The sequence below is a fragment of the Erinaceus europaeus genome, chromosome 5 (assembly GCF_950295315.1).
Source record: "Erinaceus europaeus chromosome 5, mEriEur2.1, whole genome shotgun sequence".
Taxonomy (NCBI): domain Eukaryota; kingdom Metazoa; phylum Chordata; class Mammalia; order Eulipotyphla; family Erinaceidae; genus Erinaceus; species Erinaceus europaeus.
The window spans coordinates 88,353,974-88,375,691 of record NC_080166.1 but is presented as its reverse complement, the minus strand read 5'-3'; the positions used below and the strand labels follow the sequence as shown (position 1 = coordinate 88,375,691).

The following is a 21,718-nucleotide window of genomic DNA, read 5'->3' as shown; positions in this document are numbered from 1 at the left end:
TCTACTGGGCCACCAGGAAGGCCAAGCTGTGGTCAGTCACCCTGAGCACTAACTCATTTGGGTGACTGTTGAAAACACTGAGAGTTCTTTTTGTAGTTTAGATAAAGGGAGAAAGAAAGAGAGGAGAGACACTATGTCACACAGATCATCCCTTGGTGCTGTGGTCCTCCTCCCATGTGGAGCAAGGGCTCAGACCTAGGCCATGGACATGACAGGCATACACCCTACTGGGTGAGCTGGCTTCTGACCACATACACATTATGCTTAATAGTTCTAATGATAATAAGCGGCATTCTGCAGGGTTTTTTTTTTTTTTAATTATTCTCTTTTTGTTGCCCTTGTTGTTTTATTGTTGTAGCTATTGTTGTTATTATTATTGTTGTCATCGTTGGATAGAACAGAGAGAAACTGAGAGAGGAGGGGAAGACAGGGGGAGAGAAAGACATTGCAGACCTGCTTCAGCACCTGTGAAGCGACTCCCTTTCTGCAGGATTTTTTTTTTTTAACAGACTACTAAAAGCTTTCCATTGTGTTTTCTTTAATTATATATTTAAGGAATGGTATGGACCATGTGATGATGTAAGGTCCAGAACTTAGTTATAACAGTAACTCAGCTATAGTTATTTTTTCCATCTTAAAATTATACAAAAATCAGGACCAGGTGGTGGCACTTCTGGTTGAGTGCATATTACGGTGCATAAGAACCCAGGTTCAGGCCCCCAATTCCCACCTGCAGGGGAAAACTTTGGAGTGGCAAAGCGTGGCTGCAGGTGTCTCTGTCTCTTTCCCTTTCTACCTCCCCTCTTAGTTTCTGGTTGTCTCTATCCAATAAATAAAGATATATAATTTAGAGAGGGAGGGGAGGGAGAGGGAGAGGGAGAGGGAGAGGGAGAGGGAGAGGCCTATAAGATAAAAAAAGAAGCAGAGCAAGGAAGGTCTCCCAGGAGGACCTGAACGTTGTAGCAGCTGGCTGTCACAGCTGGACACAGCACAAGCTGTGGCGGAGTGTGAGAGTCTAAGTCCTGGGGGCTTCATGGTGGGGTGGGCAGTGTACGGTGCTCTTCTTGGGGCCAGTAAGCTTCCTGCCTCACTTTCATCTTCCCAGCACCAGCTTTCACTCGTTACTTCACTTAGTGTTTTCTCAGGGAAAGTATGGGAGGGTCATGTATGTATCTTACAGTACACACGTTCCCAAATGAAGCAGGAATCCAGCTGTCATCACTTACCGTCTCTGTCCAGAAAGCAAATTGAAGACATAAACTTACTAAGTGGCACTTTCTACAGGGAACTGAGATGAGAATGTATTGATTTAAAGAGCGAGAGTGGGAGAGACGTAGAATTTCTTCACCACGTGTGTAAAACCTGATTCTCATAAGGGAGGGGAGGAGGGAATTGGCTGGAAGGATGAAACACACACTACCTTCTCATTTATAAACTCCTGTATCTATGTAAGAGTGAGAAGTTATAAGTCTAAGTCATTAAAAAACAGGAATAGATATAAAGCAAAATAAAAAATTGTTTCATAATCAAGCACCTAAAGGCAAGAATACAGCAGGTGAGATTTGGGGTCTCCAGTTTGAAAAAGGTTAGTAGGTCTATTTTAGGTCTATTCCAAGGGGCCCATGACTTTACTAGTTTTTGCCTGAGTCTGACAGCTAAAGATATTATCTGGGAAGATGGTGTCAAGGATGGAAAAAGGACTAGAAAGCTGGATCAGGGAAGAGAGTAGCTCCCAAATATGAAAAAAGTATATAAATACTGTTAACTGTGAACTCTGTCGATTTGATCCAGGTTGCAGAAGACACCAGCCTGACTTCCCTGGGCAGACAACCTCACCAATGTGTCCTGGAAACCCACTTCCCCAGAGCCTTGCCCCACTAGGGAAAAACAGAAACAGGCTGGGGGTATGGATCCACTTGTCAATGCCTGTGTTCAGTGGGAAAGCAATTACAGAAGCCAGACGTCCCACCTTCTGCACCCCATAATGATCCTGGGTCGATGGTCCCAGAAAAATAAAGAATATGGAAGCTTCCATTAGAGGGGATGGGATACAGAACTCTGGTAGTGGGAATTGTGTGGAATTGTACCCCTCTTATCCTATGGTTTTGTGGATATTTCCTATTTTTTATTTTGTAAATAAATTTTTTAAAAAGTTTAAAAAAAAACAAGAATAGGTGGCCAGGCGGTGGGGTGGGCCACCTGGTTGAGAGAACACATTACAATGTACAGGGACCCGGGTTCAAGCCCCTGGTGAAGCAAGACTGCAAATGTTTCTCTACCTATCTCATTCTCTTCTCAATTTTTCTGACTATCCAATAATAAATAAATAAATAAATAAATCATAAAAAGAGAAGAGAAAGCAGGAATTCCCAGAGTGGAGAGGCACACTGACTGTGAAGATAAGTTCTTCTTAACTGAGAGATGGACAAAGGTATAACAGTTGGTACTTTCGTACTTCAAAAAGTAAATTTGTTTAGTTGATTCTCATAGCAGAATATTCCTTTTAAGCAACTATTTCAATGGTTCTTCCTTTCTCCCTCAGCTTGCTTCCTTCCTTTCTTCCTCTCTCCCTCCCTCCCCTTCCCTGCCTTCCCTTCCTTCCTCCCTCCCTCCCTCCCTTCCTTCCTCCCTTCCTTCCTTCCTTTCTTCCTTCCTTCAGATAGGATAGAGAAAAATGGGAGGTGAAGGAGGAGAGAGAGAGAGAGAGAGAGAGAGAGAGAGATCTGCAGCACTAGTTCAACATTTGCAAATCTTCTCCTCTGTAGATAGGCAATAGCCACCTTTACCCAGGTCCTTACTTGTCGAAACATGGCCTTTCTCATTCCATTTTTGTGGTGCTATGCTTCTTACTAAACGACTGACTGTTTCTAATAGCCAGTTGAATATAAAATGCCTGTGCCTTCTGGGCATTTTCCAGGAAGTAACATCCTTCTTCAGTGATCCCTGTCTGTCATGGTGAACTGCTTCATGTAGACATAACGTGGACAGCTGACTTAGGGATGACACTCCCAGGAGGCTTTGAATCACAATCATCCATCACACTGGGAAGTTGTTGACTCTGATCAGTGGCCTCCATGAGCATCTCAGCCTAATTCTGACTGTTGTGTTTCTGTGTCAGGTTGCCATTACCACCCGGGGCTTTTTCAGGACTCTGGAAGAACCAGGAAGCGTTCAAGCATTTATACTTCGAGAAATTTCCTGTAAGAGTCTCATTATGCTTTTCTTTTCACATTGTCATGAGCATCTCTGTATGTTTTGTCTATGGAAAGACTAACCAGTGTGTCCCTTGAGTCTGAGGTCACAAAGCATCACTTAAAGGTTTATCTGGACTTAGAATGGAGTTGGTGTACTGCTCCAAAGTAGAGGACTCTGGAGCGGGTGGGGGGTGGGGGTGCCAGGTACTGGATCACGATGTCAGAGGAGTACCTAGTAGGGGTTGAATTATTAGGTGGAAAACTGGGAAATATGACACGTGTACAAACTACTGTAGTTTACTGTCAACTATAAACCATTAATCCTTCCAATAAGGCAATGTAAGAAATAATAAATAAATATGAATAAAAATTAAGCAAAAGTTTATCTAGACCAGTGTTCCGATGATAGTGGTAAGAATGCAGAATCCATAGTTGTCTAAATAAGTCATTTATTTTAATTTTATTAGTAATCAATATTAATTTATAAGATTGTAAAATGATAGAGGTATAATTCTATATAGTTCCCACCACCAGAGTTCCATGTCCCATCCCCTCCATTGGAAGCTTCCCTATTCCTTATTCCTTTGGGTATACGGACCAGAGATCCTTACAGGGAACAGAAGGTGGAAGTCTGCCTTCTATAATTACTTCTCCACTGGACATGGGTGTTGGCAGGTGGATCCATACCCCCAACCTGTTTCTGTTTTTCCCTAGTGGGGCAGGGCTCTGGGGAGGGGAGGTTCCAGGACATATTGGTAAGGTCGTCTGCCCAGGGAAATCAAGTTCAAATCATGGTAGCATCTGAAACTTGGTATCTGAAAGGTGTTAACATAAAAAGTAGGACAAAATGTTTAATAAACAGGAACAGGAAGTAGGAGTAGAGGGACCTTAAGGTAGAAGGAAGCTACAAAGTCTCTTTTGAGAATGTTATTAGGAATTTATGTCTTAGTAATCTTTGCTTGAACTTGATAGGTAACATAGGGCGGGACCAGAAATATTGTCTGGGAAGATGGTGTCTGATTTGAGAGTAGAACTAGGAATCAGGATTAAGGCAGAGAGTTTCTCAAAAACCAAAAATATATAAAGCAATGAACTGTTTACCGCAATGATCTAATTCTGGGCCCATGTCTAGTCATATTCAGCACAGGAGCCTGTGTGACCTCTGAGTCCCTGTCAGTCTGAGCTTACAGTCTATGGCCACAGCTGGGAACACTCAAGACCCATCCTAAAGTGGCAGAGCAGGCTGACCCTGCCTCCCTTCAGACTGTGGGGCTATCTCTACCATTGTTAGTTCATTGTGAGAGTAGTCCTGAAGAAGCCTACAGAAAGGTTTATGATGATGTCCCCTATGGATGTGAATAGGTCATATGTTTCCGGAAGATGAATTGCTTAGATTCCTTTAGCATCTTTTCCTAGACTCTAACAGTCTTTGGCAATGACGGTATTTTTTTTTTTTCTCAGTTAAAACTGTGTTGTCTTTCTATATTACTTCCTCTACTGAACTCCTGAGTAAGAGCACCTGATCAGGAGTCAACACTCCTCTCTTGATTACATGAGAAAAAAACCATTTGGAGGGGGCTGGGTGGTAGTGCAGCAGGTTAAGTGCACATGGCGCAAAGCGCAAGGACTGGCTTAAGGATCCCGGTTCGAGCCCCCCAGTTCCCCACCTGCAGGGGGATAGCTTCGCAAGCGGTGAAGCATGTCTGCAGGTGTCTGTCTCTCTCTCTCCCTCTCAGTCTTCCCCTCCTCTCTCTGTCCTATCCAACAAAAACAGCTATGACAACAATAACAACTACAAACAGCACAACAAGGGCAACAAAATGGGGGAAATGGCCTCCAGGAGCAGTGGATTTGTAGTGCAGGTACCGAGCCCCAGTGATAACCCTGGAGGCAAAAAAAAAAATCATTTGGCTTGCTCAAAAGAAGCATTTTCTAGTACTCTCCATTTGTGTGTGTGTGTGTGTGTGTGTGTGTGTGTGTGTGTGTGTGTGTGTGTGTGTGTGTGTGTGTGCTTTCTCTGCTAAATGCTTTGGAACTCTTTTTCTGATACCCATAGCGATCAGAATTTGCTTGATGAAAGTACCTAACCTTCTAACTTTTGTGAAATGCAGCTCGTCTAATCACATAGAAAAACAGCTTGAAATGGAAAACAGCTTTCTTTGAGAGAGTGCTGAGTTCAGTGATGCTGAGAGGAAGAAGCATGGCTCAAGGGAGGGTGGCAGGCAGGGAGATCTGTCAGCGTAGCTGACCACAGTCTCCCTGGTGGGTTACTCTCCAGTTAGCAGAGCTTCTGTGATTAATTAGGGCCTGATGATATGGGTCATGGGGTCTTAGCATGATCACACTTAACATTGGAAGCTCCTTCAGACCTCAAGTGTTTGCTTGACCAGTATGGAGTGACTTGATCCTTCATCTCAGACCTCTCACCTGCAAGCTTAATAATAGCACAGGAAGATCGAGGAACTTGACTTCCTAGCTTCTTCCCACCTGGAGACCCCTAATCCCATCTGCTCTATTCTGACCCTTTTTTCCTGTTTGTTAAACACTTTGTTCTGCTTTATATCTTACTGCCTTTCAGACACCAAGTTGCAGACGCTGTACTGATGCCAACCTGACTTCCTTGGGCAGACAACCTTACCAAAATGTCCTGGAACCTCCCCTCCCCAGGCCCCTCCCCCACTAGGGAAAGACAGAAACAGGTTGGGGGTATGGACCCACCTGCCAATATCCATGTCCAGTGGTGAAGCAATTACAGAAGCCAGAACTCCCACCGTCTGCTCCCCATAAAGAATTTTGGTCCATACTCCCAGAGGGATAAAAAATAAGGAAGCTTCCCATGGTCAGGATGGGACACAGAACTCTGGTGGTGAGAAGTGTGTGTAGTTGTACCCCTGCTATTTTACAATCTTGTTAATCATTATTAAATCCCTAATAAAATTTTTAAATTTTTTTTAAAAAGTAATGGAGGTAACATTTGAACCCATGCATTTGATTGTGGCATCTTTGCACTTAACTCTACTTCCAACTGTCTCTCTCATATTAATTGCATTAATTAATCAACCATTGAGGACTCATCCAGTGTCATTGCTCTAAATGCATCACCTATCTTCGTGATTCAGAAGCCTATAAATATTCTTATTGTTCCTTTCAACAGATGAGCATATGAGTCTTAGAAATTTTAAGAAGCATAAATAGTTGCTCCTCTGGATTTTCCCTACAGCACATGTTCATAAACATCTGTGTCATTATTGGGAAAAGGAATATTTACTTCTTTCTATGTCTTTTTTTTTTTCTCCTTTATTTTATTTTTTTACACCAGAGCACTACTCAGGTTTTATGGTGGTGCATGAGACTTGCTTGGGACTGAACCTAGAGCTTTTGAGCCTAAGGCATCAGAGTCCCTTTGCAAAACCATTATGCTGTCTCACCCACTTCTTTTAAAAATTTTATTAGTGATTTAATATTGATTTACAAAATTACAATATAATGGGTATAACTTCACACTGTTCCCACCTCCAGAGTTCTGTATCCCTATCCCCTCCACTGGAAGCTACGGAAGTTCTCCTAAGGTTGCAGATATGGGTTAACTATTATTTCTAAAACTACCTGTCTATATTTGTATAGTACTATGGTCCCATCTTCTCTTCCTTTCCAAGTCACACCTATACCTATTACTATATCCAAATGTCCCTCCCTTTTTCCTCTTCTCTCTCCGGGTCTTGATGGGGTTGGAACTCAGAGCCCTCTGGTCATCTTCCCCTAACATTTCTCCCCATCTGGGAGGATGGACCCAAATTCTTTTTGGTCTGACCCACTCTTTGTCTCCTTTTGGCTGTTCATTTCTTTGCGTGACTTGTGGAGCAGTGGGGGATGTGCTGCTACTTTGAGTTAATTACAAATTAAATTTCATGCTTTTTACTGTGTCACTGAAGCTGAGTCCAATACCCAGTCAGTCATGTTAATAAAGTGGTGTTCTTTCTTGTAATTATTCGTACAGAGCTTCAAAGCTTTTAAAAATTAGTGGAATTGGGGGTTGGGCAATAGTGCAGTAGGTTAAGTGCATGTGGCACAATGCGCAAGGACTGGTGCAAGGATCCTGGTTCGAGCCTCCAGCTCCCACCTTCAGGGGAGTTGCTTCACAGGTGGTGAAACAGGTCTGCAGGTGTTTATCTTTCTCTCCCACTCTCTGTCTTCCCCTCCTCTCTCCATTTCTCTCTGTCCTATCCAACAATGACAACATCAACAATAAAAAACAATAAGGGTAACAAAAGGGAAAATAAATAATAAAATAAATAAATAATTAAACATTAGTGGAATGAATGAAGAAATATATTGAGGAATTACTTTGCAATAGTGGAAGTAGTGAACTCATACTTCATTAGAAAATAATAAGTTGGGTTCTTAAATTTCACAGTTCTGAGTCCAAACACTTAACTTGAATATATTTAAGAGTACCTTAATTTATTCATTGCCATTAGAAGAGCAGAGAGATCTTAGGAGGCTTTCAGAAAAAAAGTAATTTCTTTCCATAGACTAATGATGCAAACAGTAAAATGCACAGAGCAAAGGGCTGTCTTTGACATTTTCTGTTTGGCCACGTTTGCAAGCGATAGTGTCTGTCCTCTCACCCTTCCTGCTAACTGCATACCTGCTCCAATTTCCAGGGCTACTACGACACCATGGATGCGGGCTATATGGATGCAGAAGGCTACCTGTATGTCATGTCTCGTGTTGATGATGTCATAAATGTTGCTGGCCACAGGCTTTCTGCGGGTGCCATTGAAGAGGTATGGATGGATGTGGGTCTTTGGCTTCAGGCAGCCCTTGGGAGCAGAGCGGTGTCAGAGTCAACCTGGAGGATAACCATTGTACCGGGGTGACTGCCACACCCTTCATGCAACCTGGAGGTTCCTTCTGTGACTCCCCTCCCTTTCTTCCATGTAGATATCCATACCCTATACCCCCACTCCTGTCTGGGTGTCAGTCAGTCATTTTCAGCACTTGTAACTTGTTGCAAATTACACGGTAGCTTGATATGGTTGCTTCTTGTTGTGTGCTACTTTCAACTGGTACTTGGGACGGTTTGCATTGGAATGACTTCCAGATAAGTTGGGTTTTGCACCTACAAATCTATAATTATTCCTCTGTTTGCCTTTCCTTTTTGTCCACTGCCCTCCTCCCCTAGCATTTATTCTCTCTTAATTACATTTTATATTGTTTTTTATCTTTATTTGTTTATTAGATAGAGACAGCCAGAGATTGAGAGGGAAGGGGTTGATAGGAAGAGAGACTGAGAGAATCACCTGCAGCCCTGCTTCACTACTCGCAAAGCTTTCCCCTTGCAGGTGGGGATCAGGGGCTCGAACATGTGTAACGTTTCCCAGTTTTCCACATAATAATTCAACCCCCGCAAAGTCCTCCTCTGCTCCTGTTCCAGGACCTGAAACGTCCCCCCACAAACCCCAGAGTCTTTTACTTTGGTGCAGTACACCAACTCCAGTCCAAGTTCTGCTTCGTGTTTTCCCTTCTGATCTTGTTTTTCAACTTCTGTCTGTGAGTGAGGTCATCCCATATTCATCCTTTTGTTTCTGAATTATCTCACTTAACATGATTTCTTCAAGCTCCATCCAAGATGGGGTGAAGGAACCAAACACACCCATCCAGAAAGATTTGTGTACACCTATGTTCATAGCAGCACAAATTGTAATAGCCAAAACCTGGAAGTAACCCAGGTGTCTAACAACAGATGAGTGGCTGAGTAAGTTGTAGTCTATAGACAAAGTGGAATACTACTCAGCTGTTAAAAATGATGATTTCACCTTCTTCAGCTCCTTCCTTTTTGTGATCTTCTTTTCATGTTCGGGTCTGTAGGTGTCTTTCTCTCCCCCTCTCTGTCTTGCCCTCTTCTCTCCATTTCTCTCGGTCCTACCCAACAACGATGACATCAACAATAACTACAACAAGGGCAACAAAAGGGAATAAACTTTAAAAAAAAATTTAAAAAAAGAAATTGAGAGGGAAGAGGGAGTAGAGAGTGAGAGAGACACCTGCAGCCCTGCTTCACCACTCCTGAAACTTCCCCTTTGCAGGTGGGTACCAGGAACTTGAACCTGGGTCCTTGTTCACTGTAACATGTGTGCTCAACCAGGTGTGCAACCAACTGGCCTCCAACCAGATTATATCCCTTTAGGTTATGGAGAAAGAAAATGGGGATTTCTTCTTAATTTAAAGGAAAGGGCTAAGTATCAAGACAAAGAAAAGAGTTATCATTAATGTTGGCCTCCAGGACCTTCCCTCTTTTTACTTTTTTTTTTTTTTTACAATTTTTTAAACACAGTGACAGAGTTCCAGAGGTCCACAGGGTCTCAGTTGACCTTGTTTTTTCATACCAAGGTGAAGCTTATTGGAAGAGACCTTCTTGAGCATATTGATTAAAGCTTGCTTGATCCATTTGGGAAGACATACTCCACACCTTTGTGTCTTCTGAGTAGAAAAGACAAGGGTGTTAGCCTCTCTGCAGTGGTAGCTGGGTTCTGTCCCAGAAAGTTGACCTGTACAGTGTCCCTGGGGATGGGAAAAGGTTCTGTGTCTTTGCCAACATTCTGTTTTTAGAGGGGCAGGGCAAGGCAAGAAGGAACCATCTCAGGCACAGAGCAGTTGCTTCTGGGAGCATATGTTTGCCCAGAGCAGTGAAGCCCTGGCAACAACTGAAACAAAATCCAAAAAAACCCTGCATTTTTGGTGAGTTACCCTTTTTCTTTATTTATTTATTCCCATTTGTTGCCCTTGTTGTTTCATTGTTGTAGTTATTATTGTTGTCGTCGTTGTTGGATAGGACAGAGAGAAATGGAGAGAGGAAGGGAAGACAGAAAGATAGACACCTGCAGACCTGCTTCACTGCCTGAGAAGCTACTCCCCTGCAGGTGGGGAGCCGGGGGTTCGAACCTGGATCCTGACACTGGTCCTTGTGTTTTGTGCCACGTGCGCTTAACCTGCTGGAGAGTTACCTTTTAAATGACATAACCATTTATTTATTTTTTTGCACTTTAATGCCAGTTTACAACAAATGATTCATGGATTTTCTATGGAGAGAAGTTATGAATGACTGTTTTCCCCTCAACATAGGACCTGTAGCTGTTTCTGTTGTTCAGATGTTACCCAACATACTTTCATGCTCTCATTTTAAACAGTTAGTGTTCTTGGAATCATTACCTGACTTGCAAATGTTGTTTTTGGAGCCAGCATAGAAGTCTGCCTTCTTTTGATAGCCTCTGTTTATACTAAGAAGTTAATATGATATTGTGTTCACTGGACTAGGGAACTTCACTAAAAGATGACACAGTTAGAAGAATGATTGTTTCTTACAGATAGTTAAGAATTTATCCATATTTGGGAATATAGGAAATTATGGTGTGGTCTGGGGAGTGGTGCAATGAATAAAGTATTGGACTCTCAAACTTGAGGTCTTGAGTTTGATCCCCGGCAACACATGTACCAGAGTGATGTCTGGTTCTTTTTCTCTCTCTCTCCTCCTATGTTTCTCATAAATAAATAAAATATTTTTTAAAAGAAATTATTTATTCCTAATTTTAAAGTATATATACCAGGGCCAGGCGGTGGTGCACCTGGTTAAGCACACACGTTATAGTGCACAAGGACCTGGGTTCAGGCCCCTGCCCCCCAACTGCAGAGAGGAAGCTTCACGAGTGGTGAAGCAGGGCTTCTTCTTCTAGCGTTTGCCCTTCTTCCGTAGCCAGTCAACAGCATCAGGTTGAGCCTGATGTAAAGTTTCGAGACCTCCTTTGAATCTGGAGAGGTGGCAGTCGTTGACTGTGTGGGTCATAGTCTGTCTGTGGCCCCAGGGGCAGTTCGGGTCGTCTCTGGCTCCCCAGCGATGGAACATAGCGGCGCACCGGCCATGGCCTGTTCGATAGATTGAGGAGGGCCCAATCATAACGTGCTAGGTCAAAGCCGGGTTGACGCTTGCAGGGGTCTGTGATGAGGTGTTTGTTCTTTACCTCAGCTGACTGCCAGCTCTGTTTCCAAGAGTCTGGAGCAGAGAAGTTCAGTGTAGGCGTAAGGGACCAGATTGGATGATGAGACGTCAAGCGTTGGACAGGGTGGGCGAAGATATCCGTGTATATTGGCAGGTCCGGTCAAGCGTAGACGTGGGAAATGAACTTAGATGATGCCGCATCCCAACGAATATCTGGCAGGGCGATGTTGCTAAGAACTGGCAGCCATGGAACCGGGGTGGAACGGATGGTTCCAGAAATTATCCTCATGGAGGAATATAATGTGGAATCGACCAAGTGGACATGATGGCTATGGAACCATACTGGGGAATAGCATAATATTCTGCAGTGGAATAGCATAATGCCAGGGATGATGATCGTAGTGTGGAAGCGCTCGCGCCCCATGAGGAGCTGGCCAGTCTTGCAATGATGTGATTCCTCGCGCCCACCTTTGCTGCAGTTTTTATGAGATGTTCGTGAAATGACAGGGTGCGATCGAGAGTAACGCCAAGATAGACTGTCTGGGCTTCATGCCGGATTCTCGTATCGCCAAGCTGCACATTAAGCTCACGCGAGGCCGAGGCATGGTGTAGATGGAAAACAGATGATACCGTTTTTGCAGTGCTAGGGATTAGTCGCCATTTTTTACAGTAATCAGATATCAGAGACATGTCTTTCGTGAGTGTTTCCTCGAGGATGTCAAACTTGGATGCCTGAGTTGCACAGCAGATGTCATCGGTGTAGATGAACTTCCTTGAAGAAGTTTCTGGAAGGTCATTGATGTAAATATTAAATAGTGTAGGAGCCAGAACAGAGCCCTGGGGGAGGCCACTTGAGACAAGTCTCCATCTGCTAGACTTGTCACCCAGATGCACCCGGAATCTTCTGTTTTGGAGAAGAAACGATATAGTGTTGGCCACCCATGGAGGCAGGCATCTTGAGATCTTGACTAGGAGACCACGGTGCCAGACCGTGTCATAGGCTGCTGTGAGATCAACAAAGACAGCACCCGTCTTTAAATTCTTCTGGAATCTATTTCCAATGTAAGTTGAGAGGGCCAGGACTTGTTCGCAGGTAGATCTTCCTGGGCGGAAACCAGCTTGGGCGGGTGATAGGAATTTCTCTGTAAGATGAGAAATATGTGACAGAAGCAGCCTCTCAAGGAGTTTGTAACACACGGAGAGGAGAGAAATTGGTCTATAGCTGGCGGCCAGTGTTGGGTCTTTCTTTGGTTTCAAAACTGCTATTATCTTCACATGACGCCAAATTTTGGGCATAGATTCAGATTCCAAGATGTGGGACAGGAATGAAGTGAGCCACTTCTTTGCCGCGGGGCCCAAGTTAAGAATGAGCTCTGGGGTGATGTTATCATAGCCAGCAGCTGTTCCCGGTTTAACCCTCTTCAGAGCGTCTTCCAGTTCAGACAGTGTAAAGGGAGAGAGTTTTGGAGATGGACAAGATAAACGGAAGTGGGATGACCACTCATGGGAAATTTCTCTTTTCCAGACTGGGTCGATCTTAGCACGTCCAACTTGAGTTAGGTGACTGGCCACTGAGTTTGGAGATAAGGGAGGGTGGGAAATGGGAGGGGGTTGGCTACCGGCACCCAGACTATGAAGAAGCTTCCAGGCCTTCCTACTTGAGTGGGTGAAGTTCAGACTTTCCGTGAGTTGTTGCCAGCGGGCTTGGCGTGCTGCATCCAGGGAGGCAATGAGATGGTCAGCCACATCTGGGTCGCCCGACTCATCATACTGCTTTAGTAGTTGCTCGCATTCAGCATCAAGACAAGGCGTATAGTTAGCACGTCTCCCACGAGGAAGCAGGGCTGCAGGTATCTCTCTGTCTCCCTTCCTCTCTGTTTCTAAATTCCTCTCAATGTCTATCCAATAAATAAAGATATCAGTGAACTTTTTCTATCCACTTCTTTAAAAAAAAAACACACACAAAGACTTAGGATGGAAGCATGAATTAAAATGGAGCATAAAATGATAGCATACAAGACATTTTGATATTCCTTGCAGTTAAAATGTTGGTTTGTTTGTTTCACTAGGGGAAGAATTGTGATGGGGAAAGAAGATGAGGAGTCTGTTCTCAGTGTGTCTAATTTCACTCCTTTGCAAAGAACGGCAGAGAATAGCATTGTTTCAGGCTTTTAAAATCTTGATTCAGGAGAAGTGAGGGCATGCATGCATGATGGTGTGTGAGCAAAAAGGCAGAAATTGGGTTTTACTTCCTTTTCATTTTTCCAATTCAGGTCAGGGAGACAAGCCTGATTTCCTCCAGTGTTCCTGAATTCTCTTCCCACTTTGTAATATGGCAAAACAAAGGTTCTTGGTCACAGGTTCTGAGTCCCTGTCCAGCTGGTGTTGAGGGCCCTTTTTTGGCCTTCCTATCCCCCTGATATAAGTTTTCTGGATACATTTTTCCAGGCTTTTGAGTCTTTGGGGAGTTCAGAGAAGAGAAAAGCTCATTTTTATCTCAATTTAATCAATTGAAGAAGAATCAGATTGGGACTTGAAAGGGGCACATCCCAGATTCCCTGGATATCCTTACGTCACTGGCTGTGCATGCTTAGTCTACTGTGTTAGTTTTCCTTTTTATAAAAAAAAACTATTTATTGGACAGAGACAGTCAGAAATCAAGAGAGGAGGGCGAGAGACAGAGACACCTGCAGTCCTGCTTTACCTCTCTTAAAGCTTTCCCCTGCAGGTGGGGACCAAGGGCTTGAACCCGGGTCCTTGAACACTATAACATGTGTGCTCAACTGCAACCATTGTATGTTATGGTTTCTTTCTTCCTTCCTTTCTTTCGTTCATTCTTTCCTTTTTTTTTTTTTTTTTTACCAGAGCACTGCTCAGCTCTTGTTTATGGTGGTGCAGGGGATTGAACCTGGGACTTTGGAGCCTCAAGCATGAGAGTCTCTCTTTGCATAACCATTAGGATATTTAGCCCTGCCCGGATGTTATGGTTTCTTATCTTTTTTTAATATTTATGTATTCCCTTTTGTTGCCCTTGTTTTATTGTTGTAGTTATTGATGTTATCATTGTTGGAAAGGACAGAGAGAAATGGAGAGAGGAGGGGAAGACAGGGGGAGAGAAAGACAGACACCTGCAGACCTGCTTCATCACTTGTGGAGCGACCCCCCTGCAAGTGGGGAGCCGGGGTCTTGAACCAGGATCCTTACGCCAGTCCTTGCGCTTTGCGCCACCTGAGCTTAACCCACTGCACTACTGCCCGACTCCCATGGTTTCTTATCTTTTTCATTCTCTCCTGCTCTCTTCTCTCCAGATAATCCCATACACATCCTCACCCATAGTTTTCATTACCATCTATAAACTAATAATATTCAAGCCCACATATGCCTCTTAAGATTCTCCTCAGTCTGTGTCACCTCAGCTGTCTGGAAGGTTGTGAGAGCAAGCATCTGCAAGAATCAATCAACTCTCCTCCTAGTCTTGTTCTCCATAGCACATGCCGGCTTAGGAATCACACCAGCCGCTCCAGGCAGAACCCACAAAACCACCCTTCACCCTCTGCCATCTTGCTTAGAATCCCATTTGTCTCGCTTTCCTTTTTTCTTTTTCATTTGTATCTTCAAAGGTCTATCTTCCTCATGTGAGTGAGACCATTCTGTCGTTGTCCTTCACTTACTGACTGGCTTCACTGAGCCTCAACTTCTCCACTCTCATCCCCTTTACCCCAAAGGACACAATGCCATCTTTTGTTCCCAAGTAAACTTAAATTTATAAGGCAGGCAAGTTCTAATGAATGCTGTTCTGTTGTTATTGTTGCAGTCTGTTCTTTCCCATGGCGCCGTGGTGGACTGTGCCGTGGTGGGCAAGGAGGACCCGCTGAAAGGCCACGTTCCACTGGCCCTGTGTGTGTTGAGGACAGGTGAGCCCTCTGTTCCCCTGCATGTCTGGGGCCTGGCCCGCTGGCCCTGTGTGCCTTGAGGACAGGTGAGCCCTTTGGTCCCCTGTGTGGCTGGGGCCTAGCTGGTTTCCCTCTGTGTGACCCACTGCTGCTGTCTGGACCCACCCCCTAGATGTAAATGCCACGGAGGAACAGATCTTAGAGGGCATCGTGAAACACGTTCGCCAGACCATTGGGCCGGTGGCTGCCTTTCGAAACGCCGTGTTTGTCAAGCAGTTACCCAAAACCAGATCTGGCAAGATCCCGAGGTCAGCATTGTCTGCCCTTGTCAATGGAAAGCCCTACAAGGTAAAGTATTCAAGAGGCCTGGGGCTGGGTCCCTGAAAGTTTTTTTTTTCATAAAATATTTTATTTCTTTATTGGGAGATTAATGGTTTATCATCAAAATTTTTATTTGATGAGTTTGTCTCTGAAAATGCCAGACCTACTGTTTTTGTTGTGGTTGTTTCTCTCTTTCTTTCTCTCTTTTTTTTTTTTAAATTTTATTTATAAAAAGGAAATACCGACAACACAGGATAAGAGGGGTACAACTCCACAAAATTCCCACCACTAGAACTCTGTATCCCACCCCCTCCCCTGATAGCTTTTCTATTCTTTATCCCTCTGGGAGTATGGACCCAAGGTCATTATGGGGTGCAGAAGGTGGAAGGTCTGGCTTCTGGAATTGCTTCCTTGCTGAACATGGGCGTTGACAGGTTGGTCCATACTCCCAGCCTGTCTCTCTCTTTCCTTAGTGCGGCAGGGATCTGGGAACACAGGGCTCCAGAACACATTGGTGGGGTCATCTGCCCAGGGAGGTCTGGTTGGCATCATCTTAGCACCTGGAATCTGGTGGCTGAAAAAAGAGTTAACATATAAAGCCCAGCTGGGGCCCTAGTAGGAGAGTCCTGAGATTCCCAAACAGACAAGATGGGCCTGAAAGTTTTTATACTATTGCTCTGGCATCCATAAACATCTTTAAGAAATGAGGCATGGATTGCATCTCTCTCTCTCTTTTTAACAGATTCTTTTATTTTTATTTATTTATTATTAGAGACAGAAATTGAGAGGAGAGAAGGAGAAAGACAGAGATATATTTGCTGACCTGCTTTACCACTCGTGAAGCTTCTCCCCTGCAGGTGGGGACCAGAGGCGTGAACTCAGATCCTTGTGCACTGTAGTGTGAGCACTTAACCAGGTGCACCACTGCCTGCCCCCCTGAATTATATCTCTAAGATCATATAGGAGTACATCTTTCTTTCTTTTCTTTTCTTTCTTTCTCTCTTTCTTTCTCTCTTTCTCTTTCCTTTTTATGATTCCTAGGAAAGGCATAATCGTTGTGTCAGAATAATTGGTTTGGAGAAGGCCAGAGAGATAGCATAATGGTTCTGCAACAGACTGAGGCTCTGAGGGCCCAGATACACTCTCTAGCACCATCATCAGACAAAGCTGAGCAGGGCTCTGGTTTCTGTCTGTCTTTCTGTCTCTCTCTCTCCCCCATTTCTCTCATTAAAATAAATAAATTTAAAAGAGTTGAGAAGAGAAATCATGCCTGAGGCTCTGAGGTTCGGTTCCCAGCACCACCATTAGCCAGAGCTGAACAGGACTCTGGTGTCTCTCTCTTTCTCACTCATTAAAAATAAGTACCAAGAGTATTTTAAAAAGTGATTGCTGGGAGTCGGGCTGTAGCGCAGCGGGTTAAGCGCAGGTGGCGCAAAGCACAAGGACCGGCATAAGGATCCCGGTTCCAACCCCGGCTCCCCACCTGCAGGGGAGTCGCTTCATAAGCGGTGAAGCAGGTCTGCAGGTGTCTATCTTTCTCTCCTCCTCTCTGTCTTCCCCTCCTCTCTCCATTTCTCTCTGTCCTATCCAACAACGACAACAACAATAATAACTACAACAATAAAACAACAAGGGCAACAAAAGGGAATAAATAAATAAAATAAATATTTTTTAAAAAGTGATTGCTTTGGAGAGTTATGTAGACTAATTATGTCGATGATTCAATAAAAACCAGTATGTGAAAACATTTTACCGTCAGTAAACTGAGCAATTAAATTCAAACTAACTTGTGGAATCTCAAGTCATTGAATTAAAAATAAATTTCCTTTCAAAGCAGTCCCAACTGTGTTAGCTTTGTGTGGTGTGAAGTGTTAGAGTTACAAGGCATAAAATACGTCGAAGCAAAATACTTCAAGCGGAGTTGGGAGAACAAATAGAGAAAAGACTTAATCAGGGAAGAAGAGTTAGGAGTGGGGACTCTCCATGGCTGGTTAGGGGGTCTACAGTGGAGGGCCACCCCTAGGGGTAGGCTGGGGGCCTTTTTATATGTTTAGGACTTGTTAGCTTTTGGCCTGGAGGTCCCTGGAAGTGGATCATGTCTCAGGTTTTCTGACCCAAATTCTGGTTGAGATTATCCAATGAGAATGGCCTGGGCTTGGTGTTCTTCTGATTCTGGTTGAGGATATTTGATGCAGGTGGGGTAGATTCTCATTGATGAGGATTTTCTTCTTTCTGTTTTCAGTGAGATAAGCTCTCCCTGTGAGATTAGGAAGTCAGGGCTCCACATATTTCTTTCAGACTGGCTATTAGTGAATGAATAAGTGATTGAAACTGCTAGATGGTTTTAAAGTTCTAGCCAATACATAGGCTAGTTATTTCTGTTCTATTGGGTGGAAATCGTTTTCGGAGACAGGCTGATCCAAACATGTGGCTTTTCAATTTGCATGCACATTAAACATGACTAGGTCTGTTTAATTAATGTATGTCTAATCCTCAGACTCTATTATGAAGCAGTGTAACAGTAAGAGTATTTGTATGAGAAAAAAAACAAAAACCAATTTACCTATAAAGGCACATAAAAAGGCCAGGGTTATATCCATCTGTCATTTGAGAGGAAGCTAGTTCTAGTTCCTTCCCTTGTACTGTTAGCCAGAGCAGAGTAATGAATGCTCCATTGTGAATCTTAAGGGAAAAGGAGGGAAGGAAGGAAGGAAGGAAGGAAGGAAGGAAGGAAGGAAGGAAGGAAGGAAGGGAGGGAGGGAGGGAGGGAGGGAAGGAGGGAGGAAGGAAGGAAGGAAGGAAGGAAGGAAGGAAGGAAGGGGGAAAAAGAGAGAGAGAGAGAAAAGGGTGAGAAAGAATCATCTAGGGCCAGAGTTGAGAACCAGTTTTCCTTATCTCTGATTATGTCCAGAGGAGCATTAACAAGTCCTGTAGAATATAATGTTGTATATACTTGTTTGACTACAGAAGTCAAAAGGGGGTGAAGGAATTTATTGGATTCTATTTTAATTCTCATCTCTTCGTTAATTTCTGTTTTTGTTTTTTTCAGATAACACCTACCATTGAAGACCCCAGCATTTTTGGACACATAGAAGAAGTGCTAAAGAAGGCATCCTGATATTTTATGTTTGAGTTGATTTTCTAATTGAACTCTAGCTGCTTAAAAAAAAAAAACAATGACTTTCAGAACAAAAAATTTTAATAGAAATTACTTGCAAATCGAAATGTAAATTTTTGAAGCTTTGTTGAAAAACCTGTACTTGAAGATTTGTGAGATACCTTCTTCCTGATCAACCCACTTTGCCACCAGTTGTCTGGAATGTGGCTTAAAAGTTAAAATGCATACATACACACACACACACACACGCACACACGCGCACATGCACATGCATACACCCATATACAGGTAACAGATAAGTTTTTTAAAAGTGTACTCTATCCCAGAACATTTTCTTTGAAAGTGAAAATACAGAACCACTTCCTGAACGAGGAATCTGAAGCTTTGGTCCAACACCGAACACTCAAATTGAAGTCAGAAATAATTACATTGGGGGGTGTATGGAAATTCTGAATATTTTCTAATATTTTTAAGTGCCTACATGCCTGGTTATTTTTAAAACAAAGAGATGGAGTCTGAAGTGAAAGGTGATGATCCGGAGAGATTCTGGGAAGAAACACTGGACTAGTCGAGTCCCTGCAGACTATGGGGTGCGCTGGATACAGCAGTGCCTTGGCCACTGTGTCAGAGGAAATGACAGGCCTGGCGAGAGCTGCGAGGTCATTGATTCCAATCTGTTGTGCTGAAGATGAGGACTGCTTTGAGCCCCCTTCCAGGATCGGATCTTAAATCATGCACTATGGAATAATGACTTGGGGACAGACTGTCAAGGGCAGTTCTGGAAGAAATGTACAAGTTTATGTGCTATGCCAAGAAAGATTTTTTAGAGAATCTGAAAATTCAGATTTGTATGTGACACCTCTGATTACTTTTAAATAGTTCACTAGTAATATTGTGACATCCAAATGAAAAGATGTGCTTGGAAGTCAGAATATTGAGGGTGTGTGTGTGTGTGTGTGTGTGTGTGTGTGTGTGTAAAAAATGCTGTTGAACTGCTTGCTGATACAGTGTGGACCTTAAAATCCTGCTTTTAAGCTGCCTTCTGGGGTCCCAAGTCTCCCGCAACACAAGGAATTTCCTTTTTGAATGAAATTTCTTTCCCTTCCTTCTTTCCTTCCTTCCTTCCTTCCTCCCTCCCTCCCTTTCTTCCTTCCTTTCTCCCCTCTTATCCCCTCCCCTCTTCTCTCTCCCTCTTTTCTTCTTTCTTTCTGGCCATCGCAGGAACTTTACTGCTGTGAACCAACTTTTTTTCAGAAACAGGGACAGAAACGGGGAGCATCAGGGCTTCCTCCAGGGCATGGGAGCCAGGCTGGAACCTGGGCCCACTGTTTGGGTGAGCTGTTCTGCAGTTCTTGATACTCTCTTTTCACACGTCATACTTGAGGATGAAATTTATTCATCTAGCTACTCCCTTTTCATTCTTTCAAAAATCTGAGTTAAATGAACTGCATAGACATTCAGTTTATAAATTCAAAATGAGTAACTTAAACTCTTGAGTATCCATCACCACACTGTTATCTTACCCAAATCATTTGCTGTGTCATAGCATTGAAATGTACCTCCCTATTTTTTTGTTCATATAACGTTCAATTAATTTGAGGTGGAGCACTGAGTGGGTAAAAAGTTGGACTCTGAAGCCTAAGGTCAGTGACTTTGAAATGCAATTTCTGTCCCCGCTGGTGCATTCTTTGTAAGGCAGAAATGCAGGCGGATCTGAGAAGTATGCCAAGGTGGTGTCTTCAGTCCTCTTGCCCATTTTCCTGGTAATCAAATTTGAAGGGACAGGAAAGCAGACAGTCTTATGTTGTTACATCCCTGTGGAATGGGACTGGAAGACTGTCTGAAATGCAAGGAGGCAGCTCTTGGCTGTATCTGGCTGAGGCTATGTCTCTGGTTTGGAGAGTCAGAGAGTAATACTATTCTTCTCATGTGCCTCAAGATGGGAAAGAAACATAGGCTCACCAGATTTGCTTACATCTTGGAAGGAAAATGATTGCCTATCGTAATACCTAGCACAAGGCGCTTTGACCAGGTGCTCCTTCAACTACACAGAATTAAATGTACCTTCAAGATGAACAATAGACCATCCTTAAAAAGGTGTGCTTACTTGAATGGGCTGAAATGCATTCTGCATGAGATTCTGCTGGGATTTCCATGAAAATATTTTTATCTGAGTACATCAGAATAATGAGAATAGAAACATTTCCTTTAAAAGTGTATAGAGGGCAGAAAGCATAATGGTTATGTTAATGACTTTTATAGCTGAGATTCTGTGATCCCAGGTTCAGTGCCGTGCACCACCATCAGCAAGAGCTGAGTAGAGCTCTGAAAATATACATATACATATAAATATATATGGAAACTTGTTTTCTAATTCACTGACTTATTTTGCTATAAAAATGTGTGCAAATGAGAACTGCTTTGCCTTAAAAAACAGCTTCGTTTATATAAAATCATACTCATTAAAATGTGAACATTCATAATATTGATGGTCAAAATGAATACAGATTCTGAGTTCTATTTAGTCAGTGAATTTTAGAATGTGGCAGAAATTATTTGATACAGTGAAGGGGTCTTTATGCTTTCTTAATATTCTTTTTACCTCTAGATGTGAGAGTCTGTGGTTTCTAATCAGGTTTTAGAAAAGAAACCGAATGTGTGATTATTGGCCTGCAAGCCTAAGCACAGATAGACTGCATTACTGCATCACATCGCATCTCTGTGCATGAAGATTCCGTGCTGGAGTGAGCTGGAGTATCGCCCCCATGTGTCTTTGTTCAGGCAGGGTTTTGTCTTAGGAGATTAAAATGCAATGCACTCGTAAGCAAGTTTAGTACTCCCTCTTGTGATGGTGACCAATACTGAGATTGGCTTAAAAAGGCAATTTTCATTATAGTTGCTGATGACTCATTACACTCATTGTGACTAGAAAACAAGGCTTAACACAGGGAACTGGAAGTATTTTTTTTATTGACAATGGAAAGGGCTTCTGTTATCATTATCTTTTTGATTGAATCTGTGCAACAAAAAATGGACATGGAACACAGAAGGAATGTATGTGCAAACAGCAAAGGAAATACAGAAAGGAAACTCTTCCTGACCAAAGTTTGGTGCTTAATAAGATCAAGCAGCAGGAAATCAGCAGTTGGCTAAGTGGTAGTCGCCAACAGGTTTTGACTTTGACATCTCCCACTGA

At 43.2% G+C, this 21,718-nt stretch overlaps 1 protein-coding gene across 5 annotated transcripts in view; it reads left to right on the top strand.

Annotated features, from left to right (window-relative positions):
- Nucleotides 1–21,005, top strand: part of ACSS3 (acyl-CoA synthetase short chain family member 3) — a 155,144-nt gene extending 134,139 nt beyond the window's left edge. For 4 of the 5 annotated variants that reach the window (XM_060191505.1, XM_060191504.1, XM_060191503.1 and 1 more), the window contains 5 exons: nucleotides 3,119–3,200; nucleotides 7,859–7,981; nucleotides 15,005–15,104; nucleotides 15,256–15,431; nucleotides 18,454–21,005. In XM_060191505.1, the coding sequence (XP_060047488.1) occupies nucleotides 3,119–3,200; nucleotides 7,859–7,981; nucleotides 15,005–15,104; nucleotides 15,256–15,431; nucleotides 18,454–18,522 (550 nt within the window). In that variant the 3' untranslated portion in view covers nucleotides 18,523–21,005. Of the gene's footprint in view, nucleotides 1–3,118; nucleotides 3,201–7,858; nucleotides 7,982–15,004; nucleotides 15,105–15,255; nucleotides 15,432–18,453 lie in introns of those variants that run through there. The other variant, XR_009549980.1, reaches the window with a different exon arrangement.
- The last annotated feature ends 713 nt before the right edge of the window (nucleotides 21,006–21,718 follow it).